Source organism: Carcharhinus amblyrhynchos, chromosome 3 (genome assembly GCF_965287045.1).
Source record: "Carcharhinus amblyrhynchos chromosome 3, sCarAmb.v2.hapA, whole genome shotgun sequence".
Classification (NCBI taxonomy): domain Eukaryota; kingdom Metazoa; phylum Chordata; class Chondrichthyes; order Carcharhiniformes; family Carcharhinidae; genus Carcharhinus; species Carcharhinus amblyrhynchos.
In genome coordinates, this window is record NC_137326.1 from 3387456 (window position 1) to 3413263 (window position 25808).

A 25808-nucleotide genomic window follows, 5' to 3' on the forward strand; every position below is an offset into this window, starting at 1 on the left:
TAAGGAGAAGTGATCCAAGGAAGGAATGAAAAAAAAATTAAAGCTTATATACAGTTTGCTAAGTTATGAAATCCAGATAGATACATCGTGTATATATATATCTCTGTGGAAAAATGGATAAAAAAAGTGGGAGAGGGTATCAGTATTTCTTCTTCCAAATCTCTGAATAACTATATATATTTAAAAAGACACAGGCTACCAGTTATCGTATTAAAAAAAAACCTTCAGTTTTCATGCACTGACAAATAAAACCAGGGAGATTATGCTGTTTATGTTGGAGATGTTGTTTAAAACATCTAGCGGAACAAAATACAAGTGGCTGAAAGAGACTGAGAACAGGATTATAATGATCCACCACCCCCCCTCCCCCTCCACCCCCACCACCTGCCCAGACTTTTCCTGACAGTTGGATAAAATTTCTGATCACTAAAGAAAGAAAAAACCCATATAAATATAAAATAAAAGGCCTTGGCCCTTATTCCTGCAGTAACTCAATGTTTCTTAAACGCCGAGTTCTGCTGCAGGAAGTTAATTTGACGAAAGAGAATTATTTTGCTAGATTTTGTCCAATGACAAGTATTTGCTTTCCAAACAGATGAATCATATTTTCACATGGATGGATTTTCTCTCTTTTTTAAATTCACATAAATATGTATATGTATTTTAAAAATGCTGTTGCGATTAGAAGTCAAATATAGCTTATGAATAAACTGCAAGACACCCAGGATTTTGGTACAGAGTAACAAACGCCATATGAAATTTCCATACTCAAATCACTTAAAAGTAAAAGTCATCTGGCTTAAATCATAAATATTGTTCTTCCAATATGCGAGTCCAAAGAACATGAGGATACAGTACTGAGTGTACAGGTCAGTCATTGTATAATACTGGGATACAGTACTGGAGGATACAGGCTCATCAATGGAGGTGGCAACATTTTGAGGGGATAAATAAAGATCACAGAAATGTACTAGCACATTAATGAGCAACATCTTTTGGTAAGTGATGGTACCAAAATATCAAAGAAGTCTTAGAGACACCAGTGCAAGACTTTGATTAGGAAAGAATCTGTGCACCTAATACTGAAGTAAGATGATTTGCGAAAAATAAATAGTTGCCAGTGCTCCACCCTCAGCAAGGTGGAACTGAAAGTGCATGCAAGGTCCAGCACATTTGGCTGTTGAAAGTTGGGGAAGAAAATCAGCTCAAAAAAGCCCCCGCAAAATTCCCCCAATGCTTCGCTGACATGTCTTCAGATATCTGCTGCCACCAGTGACTGTTTTCACACAAGTTTAGATGATGAGTGTTGGTAGGCTACTCTATCATCAAGATATCATAATGGAGCCAATCCAGCATACAGGTCTCCAGGAGTTGCTGTTGATGATCACCAAGGCCAGGCAAGATTCTTCAGAGACGGTGACTGATATCCTCATGCCCAGTAAATTTCACTCACCTCAGAGGGTGGCCCATTAAACACGACCTACACGGTTTTCTTGCCCGAGTCAGTACTGCACTGGCTGTGTAATTACTCATCCATCTATCCACTCTAGGAAATTTACGAGCTACACTACTCCACCCAACTTTGTGCATGCAACACACTGAGACTCAATGTTTCTAAAACAGGAGTCTGATCTTACGGCTGTGCACCTGGGCCACGCCCCAACCTGTCAAAAAGGTCTGACAGTAATCAGAGCTGGAAACATCCACACAGCCACGCTGCAGAGTGACTCAGCCACACACTGCTTTCGTTGTTTGTACGAATTCAATTGCAACTCATTTTATTCTGTCATTGCATGGTTGGGCTGAAAAGCAGTGAGGTTGTTTTTCTCCATTTGGGCACATTCCCATTCCACTCTCAATCTCCTCCCTTTCACATCATAATCTAGTTAGAGCAGGGGAAGGGGCAGAAACTCAAGACCCCAATCAAGAACCTGCAAGGGTTGTGAGAGGGCTGAGAACAGCATCAGAGAAGGCTCTAGCCACATACACAACACGTGCTATGCTTGCCTGTGAAACTTCGGGATGGTAAAATTTATTATTTAGAGTTAGAACTTGTTGTCTCCTCTTAGGTAAACTATGCACTCACCTCCCCCCAGACACACAGGACAGCCAAGAGAAGAAATCTTTGTGGAAAATAAAATTATTTTCTACCACTTCCATTGCATTTGGGCAAAATCTCAAAACATATATTTCTAGTTTGGATCAACTATATCTCAGGTTTATGCAGACCAATAACCCAAGATCTGATCACACAAATATTTATCATCCAACCACTTGATATACAGCTACACAGCTGTCTCAGAACTACAGATTAGAAAGTTGTATTCAAAGCTGTTTTCAACCCTTACCCTCACTGCCTCTACAAAACCTCCAATTTCCACTTAAACACATATCCGAATTCACTGCATTTCTAGTCAGAATTGAAACCTCTCCTCCCAACTGCAGTCTGGATACAAAACATGAACTCATTTGGAAATATAGGTCACCGTTCCTCAACAGCGGAAAACACTGCCGTTTCCTTTTGTGCTAACCTGTAATAACATGGCACAATATTAATGTACACAAAGCTTTGTGTTGTGGCAGTGTCAAACCGTTACACAATATATTCACAATTGCCTCTAATAAGCATCATAATGGAATAGTACACACACACACACACACACACGAAAATGTTACAGGTGAAGATGATGTTTGTACAGAAATATGTTTTCAGCTGAGGATTTGAAGGTATTAATAATACATAATTAATTACATGGAGGTTTTTGAGTGGGAAAAGGAAAAGAAGAAGGAGAAGACAGACACACAACAGAGAGAAAAGGAGACCAACCCCATTCCTCAGGAGAAGGGAAAAAGCTTGTAAACCTTCAATTGAGTCCACTGGAGGGAAGTTATTTGCAGTTCCAAATGATGATTCCTTATTAAAGGCTGCAACATGGTTGATAATGCTGGCTGTGCTCGCTGGTCTCAAGATTTGCAAGTTGCCAAAGCAAGAAGAGTTAGAGACAGTTGTGAGATATGCAGAAAGAAACACGTGCTGCTTCAAAAACAGCTGCTGGGGGTGGGTGGAGGAGAAAAATTAAAAATAAGTTCCAACTTGGATGAGAAATATCAGTAATATTTGTTTTGGCGATTTGGATCATTTGGCAGGTAAATGCACTTCAATACAACAGGGTGCCTTTCCTTCAAATAATACCATCAGTTCAATGCAGGTACTTTCAAATGAGATTCTTGTCCTTGTAAATGAAGAATAATAGAAGTAAGGACTTTGTTCTCTGAAGCAAAATCCTGCTGCTGGGTGGTGTGCCGATATACCAAGGTAGATTCTGCATTACTTGAGTTCTTAGTTATTTAAAATAAAAAGGCCAAAGTTCGCAATGCATCTGGGATTTAGGATGCACCTCCCTTAGACTTCTTGTTCACACTTATTAGCTTGCTGTTTCCATGAAGAAAAAAAAGAGAAAAAAAGGAAAATTACAAAAGGAACATTACATTTCTGCCTTCTTATAAACAGCCGCAAATGAGTAAGGCTAAACCCTTCATATGACAGGTCAGAATGAAGACACTTGGGTCCATTTGAACTTCTTTCCAGAACACCACCCAACAAACCTATGCATGGCATTAGCTCACCATCTCCTGGACCAACATAAATATTGTGGTGTCTGCAATTCTTGCTGCTAACCTGTTTGAAAGATGTATTTAAAGAAGGTCTGAGCTGCCAAGCTGCACAGATCACAGGTGCCCCTGGTGTGAGCCATGTTAGCTGATCTCAGGTTTGACAGCAGTACAGGCATCACAAATCACCAATACAGGGAAAGAGGCAAAATAAATTCCCCATCATTTTTCACTACTGGTATGACCTTTTCTTAATAGGGTCAGGCTTGGCTGGGATTTACTCCAGAGCTAATAGCCTGTTGATATCCAGGATCAAGAATCAGACACAAAAACAAGTGACAGAATGAAATCAGCCTTTATTCTTACAAGGGGGTAAATTGGACGGTATAAAGAATTAGCATGTTACCTTTGGCTGCAATTGGTTTGATCTGATTCCAGCCCAGAACAGGAGTGGGGCATTGAGTTCAATAAGCCCTTTAGTTAGACAGGACAGGTACCTCATGGGGTTAGATACAGAGTAAAGGTCCCTTTACACTGTTTCAATTTGCATTAATTCCATCCTAAGAACATTCCTTATTACAATGTATTTTCCCAAAGTCCACTGCCTTCAAATTATCTGCTAACACCGCAACGTAACTGATTCAATGACTTGCTGGGTCAATATGCTCTCAGTTCTTTAATAGAGGAAGCATCAAATGAGCCTAAATTCCATTTTCAATGAAAGGAGCTCCCACAACACAAAAATACTTACTCATCAACAGAACGCTTGGTTGCAGGCCTTGCCCCATCTTTGCTGGCATCTTCAAAACAAAATAAAAACTTGTTAGAACCAATATTTCCAATAGCCATCGCTACAAGCTAACTTTAGGTGCCAGCCAATACTGAGCATGTAGCATTGCCACCTTAGTCGGAAGGCTGCGGGTTCTAATCACACTCCAGAGATTTAAGGACATAATCCAGGCTGACTCTGAAGTGCTACACTGTCAGAGGTGCAGTCTCTCAGATGAGGTGTTAAACCAAAGTCTTGTCTGTCCTCTTGGGATGGATGGCAGAAGATCCCACTGCTTTATTTTGAATAAGAACAAGAGTTCTCCCCATTCCGATATAAAGTACAGAAAAGGCCCTTCAGCCCATCGACTCTGCACCAATATTAACTACCTACTACTAAAGGTGCGCTAATCCCATTTTCCTGCACTTGAAATGTCATAACATTGAATGATATGGGACAAGTGCTTCTTCAAATATTTTTTAAAGGTTGTAAGGTTTTTCGGCCTCCACTCCCTTCCCAGGCAGTGCATTCCCGAGTGAAATTTTGTTTTCTCAAACCCCTCTGAATCTCCTGCCCCTTACTCTGAAACTGTGCCCCTACACACTTCAATCTTGTCCCCTCAGCCTTCTCTGCTCTAAAGAAAACAAAGGCTATTTAGTTCTCCTTATAGCTCAATTATTCCATTTCAAGCAACATCCTGGTGAACCTCCTCTGTACCCCCCCCACCCGAGCAATCACACCCTTCCTATGGTGAGGTGACCAGAACTACATACACAAGTCCAGCTGTGGCCTAATCAACACTCTGTACAATTCCAACATTACTTCCTTGCTCTTTTATGCTATGCCAAGACTGATAAAAGCAAGTGTTCTATATGCCCTCTTAACAATCCTATCACCTGCTCTAACCACTTCCAGGATCTGTGATTAATCACCTCAAGATCCCTCTGTTCCTCTGAGCTTCCAGCGTCTTGCCATTCATTAAATACTCCCTCGTCTTGTTTCTTCTTCCAAAGTGCATCAACTCGAATTCAATAGGGTTAAATACCAGCTGCCAGTGCTCTGCCCATCTTATGTAACCTATGACCATCTTCTTAACTATTAACCACTCGATCAATCTTCTTGTCGTCTGCAAACTTGCTTAACGTTCCCCGCACATTTTCATCTACATCATTAATGTAGATAACAAACAATAAGGGCTCCAATATTCATCCTTGTGGCACACTGCTGGACATGGCATCCAATCGCACAGTCTTCTACTACTTTGTCCTATTACTAGGCCAGTTTCTGATCCATCTTGCCAAATTTCCCTGAATTCCTTGTGCTTTAACCTTCTCAAATCAGTCTCCCATGTGGGACCTTGTCAAAAGCTTTGCTAAAATCCATATAATGACATCAACTGAACCTTCCTCGTCCACACACGATCACATTTTCAATAATTCCAACAAATTTGTGAGGCATGACCTCCCTCTGACAAAGCCATGCTGACGATCCCTAATTAATCCATACCTTTACAAGTGGATATTAATCTCTCCGTCAGAATTTTCTCCAATAGTTTCCCATTCACTGACATGAGACTCACTAGTTTGTAACTTCCTGATTCCTCTCTATCTCCCTTCTTGAAAAGTGGAACCACATTATCCACCTTGCAGCCAGATTGGAATTAAAAATTTGCATTGGAGCCGCTGCAATTTGCCAGTAGCATGGGATGCAATTTATTCAGGCCAGGGGATTTGTCCATTTTTAAGCCCCTCAGAGCCTCTAAAACCTCCCAATTTCCTATGTCAAAACATGCAATTCCCTCTCAGTCTCTTTTCATGAATCCTTTACCTACACTCTCCTTTTCCTGAGTGTAGACTGAAGTGGAGTACCATGTTGTAATCACTATCACTAAAATACTCCCACATTGCCACATGGAACACTTGTCCAGCTTCATTCCCCAGAATCAGATGCAGCAATACACCATCCCTTGTTGGGCCTTCTACATATTGTTCTAAAAATCTTCCATGGATACATTTCAAAAAATCTACCCCCTCTAAACCATTTATACTCTGACTATATCAATTAATGTTGGGAAAGTTGAAATCCCCAAGTATAATTATTCAATTATTATTCTTACACACCTCTCTGAACTGTCTATATATTTGCTTCTCTATTTCCTGCTGACTCTTTGGGGGCGGAGGGAGTGTGGGGGGCGGTGTGTATAATACACTACCAGTATTGTGACTGCCTCCTTCATTTCTACATGAGAATAGGCTGTCATTATTCCTACATTATACCAATACTATTTGCTGCAAAACTCTTTTGGATGCTCTGAGTTAGTGGAAGATGCTACCTAAATGCAATTTTGTCTTTTACCAGTCTGCTCAGATACCTAAGTGAGTAACCAGTGGGGAACAGTGGGTCAGACGTTCTACATTCATTGAAATCGCAGGAGACCCTAAAATCAGCCTGTAAATAAAACCTCCTACTCAGTCATCTTCCTCTTGGAGAAATGCCACACGGTGAATAACTACAAACATGCACAAATACTTGACACTGTACAAATTAGACAGGAAATCCTACAAAAACTTGACAGCTTGATACAAGGCGAGATGAGAATTAAAACCCACAAGCTGAGAGCATTTTATGTTTAAAGGATCAAAGTAAGACAATTAAGATTCACAAACAATCTGATCTAAATTCAAACATGAATGAGACAGATAAAAAGCACTTCTCTTCAAAAACAAATCCACACAATGGTATTTCAACATCAGAAAATTTTGTGAAAATTAGAGAAAATAAGCAAAGTGCACGGAACACAGCAAAGACAGAATGACATGTTCCAGTGATCCCTCATTTCGAATGAAGGCTCTCACCAAAAACAACTTATATTTAAGTATCTTTACTATAATCAAACAGTCCAAGGTGCTTGCTTCAAGAGGCATTGTAAAACCAGGTTTAACAAGCCATGTAAGGAGACGACCAAAAGCTTTGTTAAAGGTCACCACCACCCTGACTTGGAAACATATCACCATTCCTTCACTGTCACTGGGTTAAAATCCTGAAATTTCCTTCCTGACAGCACTGTGGATGTACCTACACCACATGGACTGCAGTCATTCAAGGCAGCAGCTCACCACCACCTTCAAGGGCAATTAGGAATTGGCAATAAATGTCCACCTAGCCAAAGCTACACATCCTGTAAAAATGAATTAAAAAGGTAGGTTTTAAGGAGTGTCTTAAAATGGGGAATATAGCAGAGAGGTGGAAGGGTGTAAGAGACAATTCCAAAGCTTAGAGCCTCGGGAGCTAAACTATACGGTCACCAACTGTGGAGTGATTCAAAACAGGGTGCTCAAGAAACCAGAATTAGAGGATGCTGGTGTTTCAAGAAGGTTGGAGAGCTGGAGGAAATGATTGTGTTTGGTTGCAAGGTAACAAGAGGATTTGTAAACAAGGATGAGAATTTAAAAAAAAAGGCCAAGGCACTACTTAACCAGGAGCCAGTCTAGGTCAGCAAGCATGGGCTTATGTCACCGAAATGCAGCATGCAGATCAGAAATAGGAGGGGGGTACAAAGATAGATCTTTGGGGGACAACAGAGGTAACGATGTGGGAGCAGAAAGAGATGCTGTTACAGTTGCAAGTGATTCTCCAAGTTCAATTAGATAAATAGAGCCAGGTGGAGAGATGATGGTGTACTTAATTGTGTCATAGACAGGTAAAGGAGAACGAAAAGGGATAATCTGTTTTTGCCACAGTCGTGCAAAATGTAATTGGTGAAATTGATATAAGCTGCTTCAGTACTGTGGCAAATAGAAATCTGATTGATGGGATTCAAATCTGGAGTTCCAGGAAAGATGGGAACAGATTTGAGAGGCAAGAACACCTTCAAAAGACTTGAGAAGAAAGTGAGGCTGGAGATGGAGGAGTAGCTTGAGAGGACAAAGAGGCCGAGGGCTAGTGTTTGAGGAGAGGCATGGTGATGGTAGATTTGAAGAGAGGACCAGAACCTGAGGAGAGAATATTAATATTGGCTAACATGGGAGGAAGACGGCATGCTGGGTGGTCAGCATTTGAATGGAAATGAGATGTAGAGAACAGGAGATGGGTCACATAGATAAGATGAGCTCAGAGGGGCCAGAAGGGAAGAAAGGAGAGAAAACTGAAACATTCACCCAGCTTTTTTGCAGATGCTGATTGACAAACCTATTGTACAGCTTCAGCATCCTGAACCAATAGGTTCCCATTTAACCTGAAATAACTTACTCAATCTGAAAGCATGAAAGGAATTTGAACTAAACATGGAATCAAATGATACACTGTTTTCAGCTCCCCCAGAGTCTTGGCTTCACTGAGGTGAGGTAGTAAAGGGTGAAGAATGACAATGGAACTGTACCCAAAGCACAAATAAATATTTTCTGAATAAATAAAACAGGAACATGCCATTCTGCTTTTGAGCTGGTTCCACTATTGCATTAATCCTAGATAATCTATACTTCAATTCTACTTGCCCATCATTTCTCCAAATCCCTGGATTCGCTTTTCCAGAAAATCAACTTGAGAGTACAAAACAAATTCGGTGCTATTTGGCCTGGGCCTTAGGAATTTCTTTCCTGGACCTCTTAAGATGCACATGAAAACCTACTTCTCTTGACTAACCTTTTGAACACTTATCCTATTATCATGGGTGTGTCCTAGTATCCAATTCTGCTGAAGGATGCTCCCATTAAGTGACCTGCAATATTTTACGAGGGTAAACGCTAGTGCTTCAGTGCCAGGGACCCAGGTTTGATACTGGCCTTGGGTGACTGTGTGGAGCTTGCATGTTTTCCCAGTATCTGTGTGGGGTTTTCTCAGAATGCTCTGGTTTTCTCTGACAATCCAAAGATGTGCAGGCTAGGTGGATTAGCCTTGATAAATTGCCCCTTTAGTGTCCAAAGACATGTAGGTTAAGTGAATTAGCCATGGTATATGTGCAAGGTTATGGAGATAAGACTGGGGGTGGGGGCTAGGTTAGATGCTTTTAAAGTCGGTGCAGACTCAATGGGCCAAATGGCCTCCTTCTGCACTGTAGGGATTCTATGATTTAAAGCCAAATGCAAGATGTTGCTATAATCTCTGGGTCAGTCATGCTTATACAAATTCTTCCTCACTCTGGGTACAAGATAATGAATCATCCCAGCTCACCTTGTAACCACCTGACCTGGGTGGCTGGTCCATAGCCCTTCTCATTCTTGGCTGCTATCCTAAAGATTATAGCAGGCTTTGTGGTTGTATCAATGTGTGCATTTGCTAGATTGGATGAAGATACTAGACAGCTGGGAACAGGCCCACAGTAAACACGGACAAAGAGCAGATGGGAAGTCCCTGCGGGCTTGGGGTCTGTTGCCTGTGACCCTGGAAGTGCCAGATACACAGAGTATTCAATTATGCTTCCGGAAGTGACAGCAGGAGGCTCCCAGGAGAGTTGTGCACCTTCAGCAACCTGCAAAATAAAACACACCCAAGTTTATCAATCCTGTTCAATTAAACTCTGAAACAATTGTCTAAACCTTCTAGTACAATACAGAACATTGCAATGTAATCTGGTTACATGGATTGATTTAATATCTAAATGCTCCCTTTGTCAAGTGATCAGTATGCTTGATCCTTCACTTCCATGATACCGTTAACCAATGGTTTAAAACATTATTAATAAACCGCTTATTCTCTTCTTGCTAAGACACTCTCAGAATGGTACTGCTCTGTCACACTCAGTGCAAGCAGTGATCAAATGAAGCCAGTGATGGCACTTCATCTCGGAATCAGATCTTTTACATTTACTCATTTATGGGATGTGAGCAAGGCTGACTGAGCCAGCATTTATTGCCATCCCCAACTGCCAGTGAGTAGCTGATGGTGAGCTGCCTTGACAACTAAGCAGCTCAAATACTCTCAAAAATTGACTTATAATGAACAACCACATTGTTGTGGCAGTCTGGAGTCACGTATAGAGCAGACTGGATAAGGATAGCAAATTTTCTTTCCTGCAAAGGATATTAGTAAATCAGATACCTCTGGATTCATGGACTTAAGGTATCCAAGCTCATAATCCCAATATGATATTGAGGCAGTGCACTGTCAGTCTTATCAGATGGGTCATTAAGTCTAGGCCAGGTGGATGCAGAGATTCCATGACACTATTCAAGGTTAGAGGATTTATTTTCCCACTGCTCTCATCTGTGCACTCGCCCCAAACAGTTGAAGCGGTCATTTATTTTTTGTGTCATTAGCGAAACCTCGCTCTATAAATCGGTTGCTGCATTTGTCATGTGGTCATTGTTTTGCATGCAAAGTAAAAGGTGATTTAGAATGCCCTAATGTTGTGAAGGGCGATATACAAAATGCAAGTTCCTACTTGCATAGGAAATGCACATGAATATTAGGGCCATTGAGATTTACAGCATGGAAACAGGCCCTTCGGCCCAACTTGTCCACACTGCCCTTTTTAAAAAAAAACCCTAAGCTAGTCCCAATTGCCTCATATCCCTCTATATTACCCTTGTAACTACCTAAATGCTTTTTAAAAGACAAAATTGTACCCACCTCTACTACTACCTCTGTCAGCTTGCCCCAGACACTCACCACCCTCTATGTGAAAAAAATTGCCCCTCTGGGCACTTTTGTGTCTCTCCCCTCTCACCTTAAACCTATGCCCTCTAGTTTTAGGCTTCCCTACCTTTGGGAAAAGATATTGACTATCTACCTTGTCTATGCCCTCATTATTTTATAGACCTCTATAAAGGTTACCCCATAGCCTCCTGCGCTCCAGAGAACAACAGTCCCTGTCGATTCAGCCTCTCCTCATAACTCAATCCATCAAGTCCTGGTAGCATCGTAGTAAATTTTTCCAGCACTCTTTCTAGTTTAATAATATCCTTTCTATAATAGGGTGACCAGAACTGTACACAGTTTTCCAAATGTGGCCTCACCAATGTCTTGTACAACTTCAACAAGACGCTCCAACTCCTGTATTCAATGTTCTGACCAATGAAACCAAGCATGCCAAATGCCTCCTTCACCACTCTGTCCACCTGTGACAACATCTTCAAGGAGCTATGAACATGTACCTCTAGATCTCTTTGTTCTGTAACTCTCCCCAACGCCCTAACATTAACTGAATAAGTGCCCTGGTTCAATCTACCAAAATCCATCACCTCACATTTATCTAAATTAAACTCCATCTGCCATTTGTCAGCCCACTGGCCCAATTGATCAAGATCCTGTTGCAATTGGAGATAACTTTCTTCATTGTCACCAATCTTTCCTTTAGTGGATCAAAAGTTTGCAGTATCAGCTTCTTCTGCTTTCAAACTCTTCACTGAGTCATACAAGCTTTAAAAAATGGAATGAATGATAGAGAACTGAAAATGATATCCACTTTTGTAATGCAGGGAGTACAGATTGCACTGTTTATTTACTTTTCTTGATCAAATCATTCCTGGTTTAGTAAATGCTCAGCAAGAGCAGGATTATGGTCTTGGCTGAATAGAGAAGTTACAAGAAACAAACAAACAGTCAGTCTCAGTCAGATGGTAGCCTCAGCATGGCACTATGCCTCTGGATGCGGTTGGGAGAAATCAGTCAGGGCTCACAATTCTCACCCAACATCCTGTGCTAAAAATACATAAACCATCATCATACATAGATAAGATTGAACTCCGTTGCGATACCAGTCAAATAACTGGCTAGGCTGACACGAAAAATAACTTCAGGAGAACATAAACTTGAGAATATACAGGTCTGTATCATAAGAACAGGAGAAGACCATTCAGTTCTTCAAACCTGATTCATCATTCATTTAGGTCAAAGCTAATGTATATCTCAACGTGGATGCTGGCGTTGAACTGGGATAAATACAGTAAGAGGCTTGTGCTACCAAATAAACCTGTTGGACTTTAACCTTGTGTTATGAGACTGTATATCTCAACTCCATCTACTTCCCTGGATTCTGTAATCATTAATCCCCTTACCTAACAAATATGATCAACTGTGGTTAGGCTGGAAGCACTTTAGAGAGCACACATATGAATAGGTAAAAGGCCAGTCCAGTAGTAGTATCAGCAGTGCTTGCTAAAGCAACAGAAATAGGATGATAGTAAATTCACGAACAGGTAAAAGTAAAGAGGTTTAGAATCAGCGAACTCTATTTAAGACAAACCCAGCTAAAGATGAACACAGGAAATCTCAGGCATCTGAAAAACACAGGGTCTGAAAGCCCCTCTGCCGTACACTGAAATTTCTCCTCTGGAAATACCTCTAACGTTGCTGATAACTCAAAGAACAAACTGGAGCAGCACCCAAGAGAAACCAAGTGCAAGGTCACTGAAACAGGAAAACACTTTGAATAATTCAAAGGCCATTCCAGTTAGAGTCAAGATTTAGATACACAACTTGGTTTAAAACGATCATCACTAACCTTGCTTATCTTGATGGCAGATGGTGCACCTGGGAATCCTGGCATGCAGGTCTTGAAGGCTGAAATTTCACTAAATGGACCCCGACCACAAGCATTTATGCCGGCTACTCGAAATTTATAGGCAGTGCCCGACTGCAGCTTCACAGTCTTCAGATTGCTGTGATCTGGGATATTATCTCCACTTCCATCCTGTGGGAAAATAACATCATATTGATTGAATCTAAATTGATTTCACTTTCTTTTACAAAGGTTCAACACACAAAATGCTCTGCTCATAAAAGTTCCCAGGCTACACTATGTTTACAGTATAAAACAGGTCATTCAGCCCAACTATCTGCTAGCACTTGAGCTCCAAGTGAGCCCCCTTCTACCCAACTTCATCTAACACTATCAGCATAGTCTCCTGTTCCTCTTGCTTTCATTCTCCTCCACTTTCATTTAGTTTCCCTTCAAGTTTTTTCACCTCAATTATTCCTTATGTTATGTTCCACTTCCTAATCTCTATGGGTAAAGGAACATTACTTGAATTCCTTTTTGAACTTATTAACAAGAATCTCATGTTTTGGATTTCTACATGTACTCACTGGTTCATGCTAAGGGGAGAATGCTGGCCAGGACACTGAGAACATCCTTATTTTCTTCAGTGATATATGAATATTTTACTCCACTCAAGCAGGGAGGTAAATCCATTGCTTATGTTCTATATTCATCCAAAGGATGGTATCTCTGGCAAAGCAGCACTCCTCAGTACTGCACTGAAGTCGTCAGCCTAGATTACATGCTCAAGCTTACAATAGGGATAAAACCCTTAACCTTCTGACATAAAAAGCAAGGGGGTTTTTAAACAAACTTTCAGCTGATAAGTTCTTAGGTGACACACCCTAAATTAATAAAAAGCTGTTTTTTAAAATGCTACGATGCAGAAGAATTCACAGATGATTAATAATAGATGTAAAAGATTGCACTTCTGAACCAGTGCTTCGACATCATTTGGATGGAGAATGAATATACCTTCCCTGTCTATCACATCTAATTAGCTGCAACAATGGAATACAAGGCGTAAAAACATCATAACTGTCTTTTCAGATAATACTAGAACTGTCAGGTTATACTCATCAGAAAAGGCTGAACAGGCTTCTCAAAAGACTGAAGGAATGACCTAATAGTAGCCTTAAAAATTCCGATGTGGTTTTATTGGGATTACAGGGGGACACAGTAAATTAGGGATCAGGAGACAATCACAAATCAATCCAATAGGGAATACCGGAGAAACTTCTTTTATTTAGAGAGTGGTAGCAATGTGCAATTTATGATCATGTGGAGTAGTTGAGGCAAACAGCAGAGATATATTTCAGGGGAAGCTAAGTAAGTACAAAAGAAAAAGAAATAGGATATGGCTGGAAGGCAGTCCATTCGGAACACAAATACTGAAAGACCAGTTTGGCCAAGTAGCTTGCTTTTGTGCTATAACATTTGACACAACTCTGAGCAATTACATTACTTAAGGGAGGTCTGGGTTTCCTCCAGGTGTTCCAGTTTCCTCCCACAGTCTGAAACGCGTGCTGGTTAGGTGCATTGACCCGAACAGACCCCAGAGTGTGGCGACTTGGGGAATCTCACAGTAGCTTCACTGCAGTGTTAACGTAAGTCTTACTTATGACTAATAAACAAACAAACTTTGTTTGTTCATTACAAAATAACTGATACCAAAAATAGAAAACAAAACAATGGCAATGATAAGGGTGATGGGGAGTTGCTGGCATTAGACTGGGGTGGGCACAGTAAGTAGTCTCACAACACCAGGTTAAAGTCCAACAGGTTTACTTGGTGGCACAAGCTTTCGGTGAGTCACCTGATGAAGGGGCAATGCTCCAAAAGCTCATGTTACCAAATAAACTTGTTGGACTTTAACCTGGTGTTATGAAATTGATAAGGGGAGAGAGAATTGCATTTTCTTCTAAAAAGGTGGGTCAAATTTAGACATCTTCACCAAAAATAAATAAAATAATTTATTTCAGTATAGTATATAACAGATTTATTTCTCCTTGTCCCAGATAGCTAAGACCAGATATGTGCCTTGTGGTGCTGTGCAGTACTGAGCTGGAGAGAACAGAAGGGTTGCAACTTTCATCCCTCATGAATCTCACTAAATTGGGACACTGCAAAGCCTTGAGCTTCGAAACCTACCCCTTTTCCCCTCCCACCCAGTATGCTCATGCACAATGTTTGAGCTCACAAATGAAGGGCAGCCACTTGGTGGTAGTGCTGAGAGCAGAATAAGTAACGGAGTGCCCTTTGAAACATCTCCCAGCACAGTCCTTGTCTTAGGAAGACCAGCAAGAGGGATAAAATGTATTGAAATATTTTACAGTTTAAATGTACGCTTATAGAGAACAGGCAATATCTGAAGCATCAATAAAGGGTGTGGTCACTTTAACAATAGCATTTGCACACACATCTTACCTCTTCTCCTTGGGAGCCCTCTGCAGGCAGGAAATAGGACACCACCACCGTGCTTGTAGTTTTAAATACACCAACATCATACCACTGATTGGGTTCCTTCCTGGCTGTTGGTTTTGGCTGGGTATGCGTAGATGCATCATGTTTCTGAGGAATCACATTAAAAACACTGGTCACCTGCAAAGTTCTCAGCTTTTGATTTCTAGGGAGGACTTCAAAAATTAACCAGGGTAAGCCAGCAGTGATCAGAAAGAAAATGCTGCAGTTTAATTTTGACAATGGGTGTACATCTGAAATGTTGACCATATACAAGTAAAATACTCAAAGTCTGGCTGTCCAAAAAACCAGATGTTTTCCTCTGGGGAAATCTGAGCACTATTCCCAGAACAAGGTAGGCAGAAGAATGAAGACATCCCCTATCAGGCTGATCTCAGAGGATCGAATCAGTGAGTAATGTGCACACACAGGACCAGAATCATTGCAATGGTTTAAAAATGGTTTCCTCCAGGCCCTCCCTATTCTCTGGATACAAAGTTGCCTGTTCCACTGATGGGATAGAGTTGGTGATCCCTTCCACTTCCGATTGCAACATTCCCTGGCACTTTTGGGGAGAGGATCAGAAATCAGTCACTTCTCTCTGTCCTCATGAAGCCTGTATTGAAGGAATTGGTTGTAATTCAAAATCCAGGAAAATTAGAAATCTGGCATGGTCTCAGTCCTGAAGGCGCAGCGTTTTGGACAACATTCCTGCAATTTTAAGGATGCTGGTAGATCTGCTACCATTTCCAGCAATCTCTGTTTTAAAAAGATATGAGGTGCACAAGCAAAGGATGCAAGGTTTTTCTCCTTTCTGGAGTTTGCTGAACAATGCACACCATACATTCTAGACTCTACACTAAAATTACACCAGCCTGGATGTTACCTGTCCACTCCATCACGTTACCTAGTCATGTTCTCTTTGTTTCATTTATCTATTATTGTCAATTTTGCAGGTAATGACAATACAAAGAAATTTCCTCAACTCTGAGTCTCTTGATAGAATAGAATCCCAAGGCAGCTCCTAGGAGAGGGGAGGTCACCCTGCTGGGAGTCTTTTATAGACCTCCAAAAAGTTCTAGAGAGGTTGAGGAAAGGATTGCGGAGACGATCCTGGTTAGGAGTGAAAGTAATAGGGTAATTGTTATGGGGGACTTTAACTTTACTAATATTGATTGGAATTGCTATAGCTCTAGCTCGTTAGAGGGGTCAGTTTTTGTTCAAAGTATGCAGGAAGGTTTTTTGACTCAGTATGTTGATAGGCCAACTAGAGGTGAGGCTATATTGGATTTGGTGCTGGGTAATGAGCCAGACCAGGTGCTAGACTTGGAAGTTGGTGTGCATTTTGGTGATAGTGACCACAATTCGGTTACGTTCACCTTAGTGATGGAAAGGGATAGGCATGAACCTCAGGTCAGTAGTTTTAGCTGGGGGAAGGGTAATTATGAGGCTATTAGGAGAGAATTAGGAAGCATAGGTTGGACTAGGAGATTACAGGGACTGGGAATGTCCGAAATGTGGAATTTTTTCAAGGAACAGCTACTGCGGGTCTGCAATAGGTATGTCCTTGTCAGGCAAGGAGGATTTGGTAGGGCTAGGGAACCGTGGTGTACTAAAAAAGTTGATTCGTTGGTTAGGAAGAAAAAGGAGGCTTATGATCGGATGAGGCTTGAGGGCTCAGGTAGTGCATTAGAAAGCTTTAGATTGGCTAGGAGGGAGTTGAAGAAGGAGTTAAGAAGGGCTAAAAGAGGACATGAGATGACTTTGGCTGATAGGATTAAGGAGAATCCTAAGGCGTTCTATAGGTATGTCAAGAACAAAAGGTTGGTTAGGGCAAGATTAGGGCCAGTTATAGACAGTAGAGGGAAGTTGTGTGTGGAACCGAAAGAGATTGGAGAGGCATTGAACCAATATTTCTCTTCGGTGTTCACGCAGGGGGACATGAATGTAGCTGTGGAGGACACTGGGGTGCAGGGGTGTAAAATAGAAAGTATTGCAGTTGAAACCAGGGATGTGCTGGATATTCTAGAGGGCTTGAAAATAGATAAGTCCCCTGGTCCGGATGGGATTTACCCTAGGATTCTCTGGGAGGCTAGAGAGGTGATTGCAGAGCCTCTGGCTCTGATCTTCAGGTCATCGTTGGTCTCTGGTATAGTACCGGAAGATTGGAGGACAGCGAATGTTGTCCCATTGTTTAAGAAGGGGAACAGAGACAGAGACTTCCCCGGGAATTATAGACCGGTGAGTCTTACTTCTGTTGTGGGCAAGGTTTTAGAAAGAATTATTAGGGATAGGATTTATAGTTATTTGGAGAGTAATGAATTGATTAGAGACAGTCAGCATGGTTTTGTAGCAGGTAGGTCGTGCCTTACTAACCTTATTGAGTTCTTTGAGAAAGTGACCAAAGAGGTGGATAGGGGTAAGGCAGTTGACGTGGTATATATGGATTTTAGTAAGGCGTTTGATAAGGTTCACCACGGTGGGCTTCTGCAGAAAATGCAGATGTATGGGATTGGGGGTAATCTAGGTACTTGGATCAGGAATTGGCTAGCAGATAGGAGACAGAGGGTGGTGGTTGATGGTGAATATTCGTCATGGAGTTCGGTTACAAGCGGTGTGCCTCAGGGATCTGTTTTGGGGCCACTGCTGTTTGTAATTTTTATTAATGATCTGGATGAGGGTATGGAGGCAAAAACAAGGTATATTTTTCTGTTTATTCCGTTTAACTTTTTATTTTTAGTGCTAAGTCGCGAGTTTCGGCGGTTTTTTTTTAAATTAGTTAGAAACCGGAAGTCGTCACTAGGACGCTTACTGGTAGTTGTAGTTTTTTTTCTCGTGCCCCTAACACTATAAATTAGTGCAGAGAGGATTCCCGATTCTCTACACTGGTAGAGAATCCCACCCTTCCACCTCCTCTAACCTAATTATAAGTGTGAGGGAAGTTTTTTTTTATATTTTTACTTTTCTGCTGGTAATTGATTCAGGGATGGCAGTTCAGGCTGTAAGCTGCATCTCCTGTGGGATGTATGTAGTGAGGGACTCCCACAGTGTTTCAGGTGATTTTACTTGTGGGAAGTGTGTTAGATTGCAGTTTCTGGAGGAGCGTGTAAAGGAGCTGGAAGGGGAATTAGAGGAGCTCCGTATAATTCGGGAAGTGGAGGAGGACATAGAAAGGAGTTATAAGGAGATAGTCACTCCTAGGAATAAGTCTTGGGTCACTGCCAGGAAGAGGGGCAAAAAGCAGTTGGGGGGACAATCCCCTGGGGCTGTTCCCCTCCAAAATAGGTTTTCGGTCCTGGAGGCTACAGTTGAGGAGAAATCAACTGGGGATAGCCAAAGGGAGCAGGTCTCTGGGGGTGAGCCTATTGGCAAGCCTCAGGTGGTTAGGGGTAAGAGATTGGGCCTCGTGATTGGGGACTCCACAGTTATGGGGACGGATAGGAGAGTTGGAGGTAAGGGTAGGGACTCTGGGCTGGTGTGTTGCCTACCAGGGGCTGGGGTCCAGGATGTATCGGACAGAGTATTCAGGACTCTTAGGGGAGAGGGAGATCAACCCCAAGTTATAGTTCATGTGGGGACACATGACATAGGGAGATTAAGGGAAGGGGATATTAAGCAAAGATTTATGGAGTTGGGGTGGAAACTAAAGGCGAAGTCAGAAAGAGTAGTTATATCTGGACTCTTGCCTGTGCCACGGGATAGTTTAGAGAGGAATAGGGAGAGGGAAAGTTTGAACTCGTGGCTGAGGGGATGGTGCAGGAGGGAGGGGTTCAGGTACTTGAGCAATTGGGGCTCATTCTGGGGAAGGTGGGACCTCTATAAGAGGGATGGTCTACACCTGAACCAGAGGGGAATCAATATCCTGGGGGGTAAATTTGCAAAAGCGATGCAGGAAGGTTTAAACTGATTCGGAGGGGGGGGAGGGATAGTGAGGAAAGGGGGTGAAAGTGAGGGGGGCATAGTTGGGGAATGCAAGGCACGGCATAGTGGGGGTGGGGCGGAGCAGGGTTTGAAATGCGTGTACTTTAATGCGAGGAGTATTCGCAATAAAGTGGATGAACTTGCAGCGTGGATCAGTACCTGGGACTTTGATGTTGTGGCCATTTCTGAGACATGGATAGAGCAGGGTCAGGAATGGATGTTGCAGGTTCCGGGGTACAAATGCTTTAGTCGGAGTAGAGAAGAAGGTAGAAGGGGGGGTGGGGTAGCATTGCTAGTCAAGGACTGTATCACAGTGTCGGAGAGAAAGTTTGATGAGGACTTGTCAGTTGAGGTAGTATGGGCGGAGATTAGAAATAGGAGAGGAGAGGTCACCCTGTTGGGAGTCTTTTATAGACCTCCTAAAAGTTCTAGAGAGGTTGAGGAAAGGATTGCGGAGACAATCCTGGTTAGGAGTGAAAGTAATAGGGTAATTGTTATGGGGGACTTTAACTTTACGAATATTGATTGGAGTTGCTATAGTTCTAGCTCGCTAGAGGGGTCAGTGTTTGTACAAAGCGTGCAGGAAGGTTTTTTGTCTCAGTATGTAGACAGGCCAACTAGAGGTGAGGCTATATTGGATTTGGTGCTGGGAAATGAGCCAGACCAGGTGCTAGACTTGGAAGTTGGTGTGCATTTTGGTGATAGTGACCACAATTCGGTTACGTTCACCTTAGTGATGGGTAGAGATAGGCATGAACCTCGGGTCAGCAATTTTAGCTGGGGTAAGGGCGATTATGAGGCTATCAGGAGTGAATTAGGAAGCATGGATTGGATTAGGGGATTACAGGGACTGGGAACGTCTGAAATGTGGAGTTTTTTCAAGGAGCAACTACTGCGAGTCCTTGATAGGTATGTCCCTGTCAGGCATGGTGGATTTGGTAGATCTAGGGAACCGTGGTGCACTAAAAGAGTTGAGTCGATGGTTAAAAAGAAAAAGGAGGCTTATGTTCGGATGAGATTGGAGGGCTCAGATAGTGCACTAGAAAGCTTTAGATTGGCTAGGAGGGAGTTGAAGAGTGAGTTGAGAAGGGCTAAAAGAGGACATGAGAAGACTTTGGCTGATAGGATTAAGGAGAATCCTAAGGCGTTCTATAGGTATGTCAAGAACAGAAGGTTGGTCAGGGCAAGATTAGGGCCAGTTACAGACAGCAGGGGGAAGTTGTGTGTGGAACCGGAGGAGATTGGAGAAGTATTGAACCAATATTTCTCTTCGGTGTTCACGCAGGGGGACATGAATATAGCTGAGGAGGACATTGGGTTGCAGGGGTGTAAAATAGACAGTATTACGGTTGATAAAGGGGATGTGCTGGAAATTCTTGAGGGGCTGAAAATAGATAAGTCCCCTGGTCCGGATGGGATCTACCCTAGGATTCTCTGGGAGGCTAGAGAGGTGACTGCAGAGCCTCTGGCTCAGATCTTCAGGTCGTCATTGGTCTCTGGTGTAGTCCCGGAGGATTGGAGGATAGCGAATGTTGTCCCATTGTTTAAGAAGGGGAACAGAGACTTTGCCAGGAATTATAGACCGGTGAGTCTTACTTCTGTTGTGGGCAAGGTTTTAGAAAAAATTATTAGGGATAGGATTTATAGTTATTTGGAGTGTAATGAATTGATTAGAAATAGTCAGCATGGTTTTGTAGTGGGTAGGTCGTGCCTTACTAACCTTATTGAGTTTTTTGAGAAGGTGACCAAAGAGGTGGATGGGGGCAAGGCAGTTGACGTGGTATACATGGATTTTAGTAAGGCGTTCGATAAGGTTCACCATGGTAGGCTTCTGCAGAAAATGCAGATGTATGGGATTGTGGGTAATCTAGGAAGTTGGATCAGGAATTGGCTATCAGATAGGAGACAGAGGGTGGTGGTGGATGGTAAATATTCATCATGGAGTGCAGTTACGAGTGGTGTGCCTCAGGGATCTGTTTTGGGGCCACTGTTGTTTGTAATTTTTATTAATGATCTGGATGAGGGTATAGTTGGGTGGATTAGTAAATTTGCTGATGACACCAAAGTTGGAGGTGTGGTAGATTGTGAGGAAGGGTGTCATAGTCTGCAGGGAGACTTAGATAGGTTGCAGAGCTGGGCCGAGAGGTGGCGGATGGAATTTAATGCGGAGAAGTGTGAGGTAATTCACTTTGGTAGGAGCAACAGATGTGTCGAGTATAGGGCTAACGGGAGGACTTTGAATAGTGTGGATGAACAGAGGGATCTAGGTGTGTGTGTACATAGATCCCTGAAAGTTGGGAATCAAGTAGATAAGGTTGTTAAGAAGGCGTACGGTGTCTTGGCGTTTATTGGTAGGGGGATTGAATTTAGGAGTCGCAGTGTAATGTTGCAACTGTACACTACTCTAGTGCGGCCGCACTTGGAGTACTGTGTGCAGTTCTGGTCCCCGCATTACAAGAAGGATGTGGAGGCGTTGGAGAGGGTGCAGAGGAGGTTTACTAGGATGTTGCCTGGTATGGTGGGGAGGTCCTATGAGGAGAGACTGAGGGATTTAGGGTTGTTTTCGTTGGAAAGAAGGCGGCTAAGAGGGGATCTTATTGAAACATATAAGATGATTAGAGGTTTAGATAGGGTGGATAGTGATAGCCTTTTTCCTCGGATGGAGAAAGCTAGCACGAGGGGGCATGGCTTTAAATTAAGGGGGGGTAGCTACAGGACGGATGTCAGGGGTAGGTTCTTTACCCAGCGGGTGGTGAGGGATTGGAATGCCCTGCCTGCTGCAGTTGTAAATGCGTCTAGTTTGGGGGCGTTTAAGAGATCTCTGGATAGGTTTATGGACGAAAAGGGATTGGTATAGGCTAGTGGGTCATTGTTTTTGTAACTGGTCGGCGCAACATCGTGGGCCGAAGGGCCTGTTCTGCGCTGTAATGTTCTATGTTCTATAGTTGGGTGGATTAGTAAGTTTGCTGATGACACCAAAGTCGGTGGTGTGGTAGATTGTGAGGAAGGGTGTCATAGTTTGCAGGGTGACTTAGACAGGTTGCAGAGCTGGGCCGCGAGGTGGCGGATGGAGTTTAATGCGGAGAAGTGTGAGGTAATTCATTTCGGTAGGAGTAACAGATGTGTTCAGTATAGGGCTAACGGGAGGACTTTGAATAGTGTGGAGGAGCAGAGGGATCTAGGTGTATGTGTACATAGATCCCTGAAAGTTGGGAATCAAGTAGATAAGGTAGTTAAGAAGGCATACGGTGTCTTGGCGTTTATTGGTAGGGGGATTGAATTTAGGAGTCGCAGCATCATGTTGCAACTGTACACAACTCTGGTGCGGCCGCACTTGGAGTACTGCGTGCAGTTCTGGTCCCCACATTACAGGAAGGACGTGGAGGCTTTGGAAAGGGTGCAGAGGAGGTTTACCAGGATGTTGCCTGGTATGGAGGGGAGGTCATATGAGGAGAGACTGAGGGATTTGGGGTTGTTTTCGCTGGAAAGAAGGAGGCTAAGAGGGGATCTTATTGAAACATATAAGATGATTAGAGGTTTAGATAGGGTGGATAGTGATAGCCTTTTTCCTCGGATGGAGAATGCTAGCACGAGGGGGCATGGCTTTAAATTAAGGGGTGGTAGTTATAGGACGGATGTCAGGGGCAGGTTCTTTACCCAGAGGGTGGTGAGGGATTGGAATGCCCTGCCTGCTGCGGTTGTAAATGCGCCTAGTTTGGGGGCGTTTAAGAGATTTGTGGATAGGTTTATGGACGAAAAGGGATTGGTTTAGATTAGCGGGTCAGTGTTTTTTTTAAAAAAACTGGTCGGCGCAACATCGTGGGCCGAAGGGCCTGTTCTGCGCTGCAATGTTCTACGTTCTATGTCAATTGCTGTCAAAATTTACAGACAGGCAGAAACATTATATTCTATCCAATGCTGCATGGTCACTGGCACGTAGCATTGAACTCTGGGGCAGAGTTTGAGAACTGTGATCATGACTTTCAGCTGTTATGTGTGAGGTGATTCATTTTGGTAGGACAAACTTGAATGCAAACTTCAATGGCAGGTTTCTAAGGAATGTGAAGGAACAGAGAGATCTTGGGGTTCATATCCACAGATCTCTGAAGGTTGCCACTCAAGTGGATAGAGCCGTGAAGAAGGCTTATAGAGTGTCAGTGTTTATTAACAGGGGGTTTGAGTTTAAGAGCCGTGGGGTTATGCTGCAACTATACTGGATGAGACCACATTTGGAATATCGTGTTCAGTTCTGGTTACTTCACTATAAGGTACCTCACAATAGGTTATTACAGAAGGTCAGGGGGCATGGAGTTGGGGGTAGGGTGTTAGTGTGGATAGAGGACTGGATGTCAAATAGGAGGCAGAGAGTGGGGGTCAATGGGTGCTATTCGGATTGGCGGATGGTGACTAGTGGAGTGCCCCAGGGGTCGGTGCTGGGGCCTCAGCTATTTACCATTTATATAGATGATCTGGAGGAGGGAACCGAGTGCAGGGTGTCGAAATTTGCTGATGACACCAAAATTGGTGGAAAGGCAAATTGTGTGGAGGGTGGGGAGAGTCTACAGAAGGATCTAGATAGGCTGGGCGAATGGGCCAGGAAATGGCAAATGGAATTTAATGTTGGCAAGTGCGAGGTGGTCCACTTTGGTAGGAATAATGGTAGGAAGGATTATTACTTACGTGGAGAAAAACTGCAGCAGGCGACGGTGCAGAGGGACCTCGGGGTCCTTGTGCATGAGTCACAAAAACCCAGCTTGCAGGTGCAGCAGGTGGTCAGGAAGACGAATGGGATGCTGGCCTTCATCGTGAGGGGGATTGAGTATAAAAGTAGGGAGGTCTTGCTGCAGCTGTATAGGGCGTTGGTGAGGCCGCAGCTGGAGTACCGTGTGCAGTTTTGGGCGCCATACTTACGCAAGGATATTTTGGCCTTGGAGGGAGTGCAGAGGAGGTTTACTAGGCTGATGCCGGAGTTGAGGGGGTTGAGCTATGAGGAGAGGCTGAATAGATTAGGCTTGTACTCGTTAGAGTTTAGAAGAATGAGGGGAGATCTCATTGAGATGTATAAGATGATGAATGGGATGGATAGGATAGAGGTGGAGAGACTCTTCCTGCTCAGAAAGGATAGTAGGACTAGGGGGCATAGCCTCAAGATAAAGGGGGGGGGGGGGCGGTTTAGAACAGAGTTGAGGAGGAACTTCTTCACTCAAAGGGTGTTGAGTCTCTGGAATTCTCTGCCCGTTGAAGTGGTGGAGGCTGCCTCGCTAAATATTTTTAAGACGCGGGTTGATGGGTTTTTGATGAGAGAGGGGATTAAGGGTTATGGGGAGAGGGCGGGAATGTGGAACTGAGCCACGACAGATCAGCCATGATCTTATTGAATGGCGGGGCAGGCTCGAAGGGCTAGTTGGCCTACTCCTGCTCCTATTTCTTATGTTCTTATAAGGAGGATGTGGAAGCATTGGAGAGAGTGCAGAGGAGATTTACCAGGATGCTGCCAGATTTGGAGGGTAGGTCTTATGAAGAAAAGTTGAGGGAGCTGGGGCTTTTCTCTTTGGAGCGGAGGAGGATGAGAGGCGACTTAATAGAGGTTTATAAGATGATGAGAGGGATAGATAGAGTGGACGTGCAGAGACTATTTCCTTGGGTGGATGTAGTTGTTACTAGGGGGCATAACTATAAGGTTCATGGTGGGAAATATAGGAGGCATGCCGAGGTAGATTCTTCACTCGGCGAGTGGTTGGGGTGTAGAATAGACTGCCTGCTGTGACAGCGGAGTCGGACACTTTAGGAACTTTCAAGCGGTTATTGGATAGGCACATAGAGCACTCCAGAATTATAGGGAGGGGATAGCTTAATCTCGGGATTGGGCATAGTTTGGCACAACATTGAGAGCCGAAGGGCCTGTACTGTACTGTAATGTAATGTTCTATGTGGTCTGCCTTCAGTTCTCCAAATCCTGTTCTGCAGCATAAAAGTTGGGATGAATTTTGAGCCTCACCATTTTGTAGAGGTGCTGTAGTGGTGGAATAAACTACTCATCATAAATCATCCATATAGTACTAGCCACACAGAACCTCGTAACAAGTGAAATTATGTGCCTATTTATTTAGGCAAATATGCCAACATTTACTCCAGTAATATGCAGAAGATAAGAAGCCAGCTCAGTATATTAGTGCGGTCGAGGGATAGGGTTGCATATCAGTCAGCAGAATACTTTGTTCCTTGAACAACATAAGAAACATAAGAAATAGGAGCAGGTGTAGGCCATCTAGCCCTTCAAGCCAGCCCCGCCATTCAATAAGATCATGGCTGATCTGAAGTGGATCAGTTCCACTTTCCTGCTTTCTCCCCATAGCCCTTAATTTCCTTGAGCCACGACAGATCAGCCATGACCTTATTGAATGGTGGGGCAGGCTCGAGGGGCTAGATGGCCTACTCCTGCTCCTATTTCTTATGTTCTTGTCTGTCAAAAACCTATCTACTCGTGACTTAAATATATTTAGCGAGGTAGCCTCCACCACTTCAACAGGCAGAGAATTCTAGAGATTCACCACCCTTTGAGTGAAGAAG

General features: G+C 43.1%; 1 protein-coding gene across 1 annotated transcript in view; it reads right to left on the reverse strand.

Moving 5' to 3' along the window:
* Positions 1 to 382: 382 nt before the first annotated feature.
* LOC145363106 (host cell factor 1-like) overlaps positions 383 to 25808 on the reverse strand; it is a 106648-nt gene continuing 81222 nt past the window's right edge. Inside the window, exons 22-26 of the mRNA XM_080218633.1 lie at positions 15285 to 15428; positions 12822 to 13010; positions 9551 to 9848; positions 4364 to 4412; positions 383 to 3433 (exon numbers count right to left, since the gene is read on the reverse strand). Of these exons, the coding sequence (XP_080074759.1) occupies positions 3388 to 3433; positions 4364 to 4412; positions 9551 to 9848; positions 12822 to 13010; positions 15285 to 15428 (726 nt within the window). The 3' untranslated portion in view covers positions 383 to 3387. The remainder of the gene's footprint in view (positions 3434 to 4363; positions 4413 to 9550; positions 9849 to 12821; positions 13011 to 15284; positions 15429 to 25808) is intronic.